The sequence below is a fragment of the Amblyomma americanum genome, chromosome 6, assembly GCF_052857255.1.
Source record: "Amblyomma americanum isolate KBUSLIRL-KWMA chromosome 6, ASM5285725v1, whole genome shotgun sequence".
In the NCBI taxonomy this organism is placed as follows: Eukaryota; Metazoa; Arthropoda; class Arachnida; order Ixodida; family Ixodidae; genus Amblyomma; species Amblyomma americanum.
The window spans coordinates 17,837,242-17,840,567 of NC_135502.1; the positions used below are offsets into that span (position 1 = coordinate 17,837,242).

Genomic DNA, 3,326 nt, shown 5'->3' on the forward strand with positions numbered 1-3,326 from the left:
AGCGTGCGTCACTAGTGAGGGCAGACTCCCGGGAAAAGGTTACTAACCTTCCGTAGGCCCTTTGCAATCTGGGTTGAAGGAGGGCTAAACATAAAGTAACTGACTGGGTGGACGCCCCCAACGGGGAGCGGGGATCCTACCCCTCCATTTCGCGTCTCGACCGTGCCATGCGAGGCGGGTGCAGTCGCACGTGAAGAGCCCTTCGGCACTCTGAAGGCGTCAGTCTGCGCGCATCGCTTTCAGCATGACAGCAGCACTCACGCCACGCAGGATTATGGGACTGCTGCTGATGTTTTTCGCCTCAGGTGAGTGAAACCTGAACGAATTCGAGCGCTCTGCCCCATGCGGTGCATTTGGATATACCGAGGGAAACGGTACGGCGTAAAGAAGTCTTGTCTGTACTCGTCATATGAGCAAACAAGTTGAGCAATGCTTTCTTTCCTAATTAGTAAGATTGATAGCCACAAAGCATGAAAATATTGAACAGATGCTGCGGAACCTGTGCTGTGAAGGTATTAAAAGAATTTTTTGAGGTGTTTGCTGCCATAACGGCACCGACGAAAACTGGATAGGAATGGCAGCTATCTTTTCATGGATGTGAAGACAAGATTTTGAAGACAACTTATGAATTCAGCAGTCTTTGAGAAGTCTTGATTAACATCAGGTTCGGGATGCAAGCACGTGCTTCAAGTAAACGTAAACTTAATTCATATATTAAATTGCTCCTACGATAATACCTTTATAAATCGAACATCACAAAAGATTACAGAGCTTTAATCTAAGGGCAGTAATTTTGTTATGTTATGATTTCTGATGAAATGATTTAAACACATAAATTCTTATTTTCTTCAATGAGCCTGGGTTATCTTTATGCCAGGAACGAACCTTAAGCAAAATATTGTAGTTTTGTTGAAACATAATGTACCTCGCAGTAAATTCATGTGAACGGTGCGGAACGCGAGCGAGGGGCTCTAGGATGTGACCAATAGAACGCCCTGAACCGTTTGCTGCTAGACCACGCCACTTGTTTCTTCCCTTCCTACGATGCACAATGGTTGAACTGCAACGTCACCAGCGATGTTACGGGTTTGAAGCAGAGTAACGGGAAAAGATCTCCATCTGACAGCAAATTTCAAAATAATAAAATTGTTTTATATACAAAGCAGACGGCAATATAACAACGAAAAGGACTACTTCACTTAGAACAGGAGCCTCAGAGAATTGCCTTCAGCGTCCTTTCCATTTGATTTTGGATGCGGAAAAACTTTCAAAGACAAAACAAAGATTCCTGAGCTCGGTTTCTTGGGACGTAATCGCTGCCTACATACTAACCATGTGCCCACATATACGTTGCCCGAGCGCTGAACGCCAGAGATGTGCCATTAACACTCCTCTATGCGCTTAAATAATTTTGTCTATGATTAATTTATTGAGCCAAATAGAGGACTGCATTGTCTTCGAAATCTCATGCTCGTCTGAGTTAGGGAGTTGACAGAGCTGTCTGCTTGAGTGGTCATGACTGAAAGTGGTTTCCCTGCCGCATATTTTTCAAATGAAAAGTATAAGTGTTTCTGTATGCCACCATCAGCCGACAAGAACGCAGCTGCAGACTGTCCCGACAATTCAGGTGCGGGTAAGATATAGCTGCATCTCACCCCTCGCGGCTATCTGTGCATGCGCTGTTGGCGGCTGGCGGAAGCAGTAAACGCTAGCTGCATATACAGGGTGTTTCACCGAAGAATTTATACAATTTTCAAAAGTAGGCTTTTTGAGTTAGAAGGGCGCTTTTTTCGGAAAAGAATTATCAGAGGTGTAGTTAACGGGATACGGCTAAAACGCGCTAACTAGCAGGCTAGTTAACTAATACTGAATATTAACTTCTAAACTATTACTTTTAGGCTAGTTAGTATAATGCGAGGCGTGTTGCCCACCGTAAGTAATATCGGTACCACTTTTTAGAATTTCGAAAACGCGGTAACCCTCGGCGGTGCGGCAAAGCAAATTTTGGCTACATTGAGCCAAAATACATGCGATTTTGAGGAGCTTGCAGGCAAAAAAACCTTCTCCAGTGCACGCAGCTAATCTAAATAGCCAAAATTTGTTGGAACACAGCGTCGTGGCTAACCGAGTTTTCGGTATTCTAAAACCTGATATTGATATTATTTACGGTGGGCTAGACGAATGTCAATAATGTCAATAATTAACGAGTCTTAGGATAATAGTTAAGAAGTTAACTTTTCAATATTAGTTAAACAGCTTGCTAGTTAGCACGTCTTAGTCGTAATCTGATGTACTACACCGCTGAAAATGCTATGCCGAAAAAAGCGCTCTTTTAACTTAAGAAGCATACTTTTAAAAATTGCGAAAAATAATAGGCGAAACACCCTGCATATGGCGGCACAGTCACAATAACGCTGTGATAGAGCAATATATATACTTTAGTTATGAGGCGCGGAATATACTGCAGCCGGAGCCGCGCCGGCCTCCTCGGAGTGGCGACTGCGTGCAGCTCTGGGAGCCAGGGACCCGGACTCCTGCGCACTCGAGCCCGAGCGCGGGCTGTGCTACGCGGCCTTCACACTCTACTATTTCGACGCGGCGACGGGCACGTGCGAGGAATTCCTGTACGGCGGCTGCGGCGGCAACGACAACCGATTCGGCTCGCTCGCCGAGTGCCTCGCCACGTGCGCTTCGAGCGCCACCAAGACTACGAGCGCCGCGCGCGACAGTTAGGAGGAGCGACTCCTCCGAGCGCCGCCGCCGCCACGCATGCAAATGGCGGAGGCATCGCCGCCTGGCCCGTCATCAAGATCGCGGGCAACGTCAAAGTGCCGCGGCGTAGACCATAAACCATCGAGAAGAATGAACGTCGCACGACGCCCCTTTTATTGCCTCGAGTTTTTTTACGAGAGTAATAGACGCCGACAACCATTACCCCGGTTTGGGCATAGCGTAGTTATGAAAGAGTGATAAACGAGACTACAAAACCAGTGTGATTGTCCAGGAGATTCGCCAAACTCGGAAGAAAATATGGTTTTTGGTTATGAAATAAAATGACGGCCTGAATCACTTCAAGTACGGAGTTTCGCTCGCCGCGAGAACAAGTCTCAGGTAGACGCAATAAACACGCGGAAGATTCCCGGCACGCCTGCTGTCTCTGTAACATTCCCGGAGCCGTGCTTCGCAACAGCATTTTTTCCTGATTCATTGTACCAATGCTATACGGGGAAAACATAGTAGCGGCGCATTGGTAGTTGCAACTTGTGACATTAGGATTAAGTTAAAGAAGCAGCATCATTCGCCGGCTCCGGTATCGGAGGCGGCTG

The 3,326-nt window shown here is 46.7% G+C and overlaps 1 protein-coding gene across 1 annotated transcript; it reads left to right on the forward strand.

The window, feature by feature from the left end:
• Positions 1 to 3,326, forward strand: LOC144094580 (PI-actitoxin-Axm2b-like). Its single transcript, XM_077628500.1, has 2 exons — positions 1 to 305; positions 2,468 to 3,326. Exons 1-2 carry the CDS (start codon positions 245 to 247, stop codon positions 2,731 to 2,733), a joined length of 327 nt encoding a protein of 108 aa, XP_077484626.1. The 5' UTR covers positions 1 to 244; the 3' UTR covers positions 2,734 to 3,326.

What these genes read in the sequence shown, in the direction of transcription:
- LOC144094580 (XM_077628500.1), top strand. Translation starts at nt 245, where the DNA reads ATGACAGCAGCACTCACGCCACGCAGGATTATGGGACTGCTGCTGATG. An exon ending in GCTGATGTTTTTCGCCTCAG is followed by an intron (nt 306 to 2,467) that starts GTGAGTGAAACC and finishes AATATACTGCAG; the next exon opens with CCGGAGCCGCGCCGGCCTCC.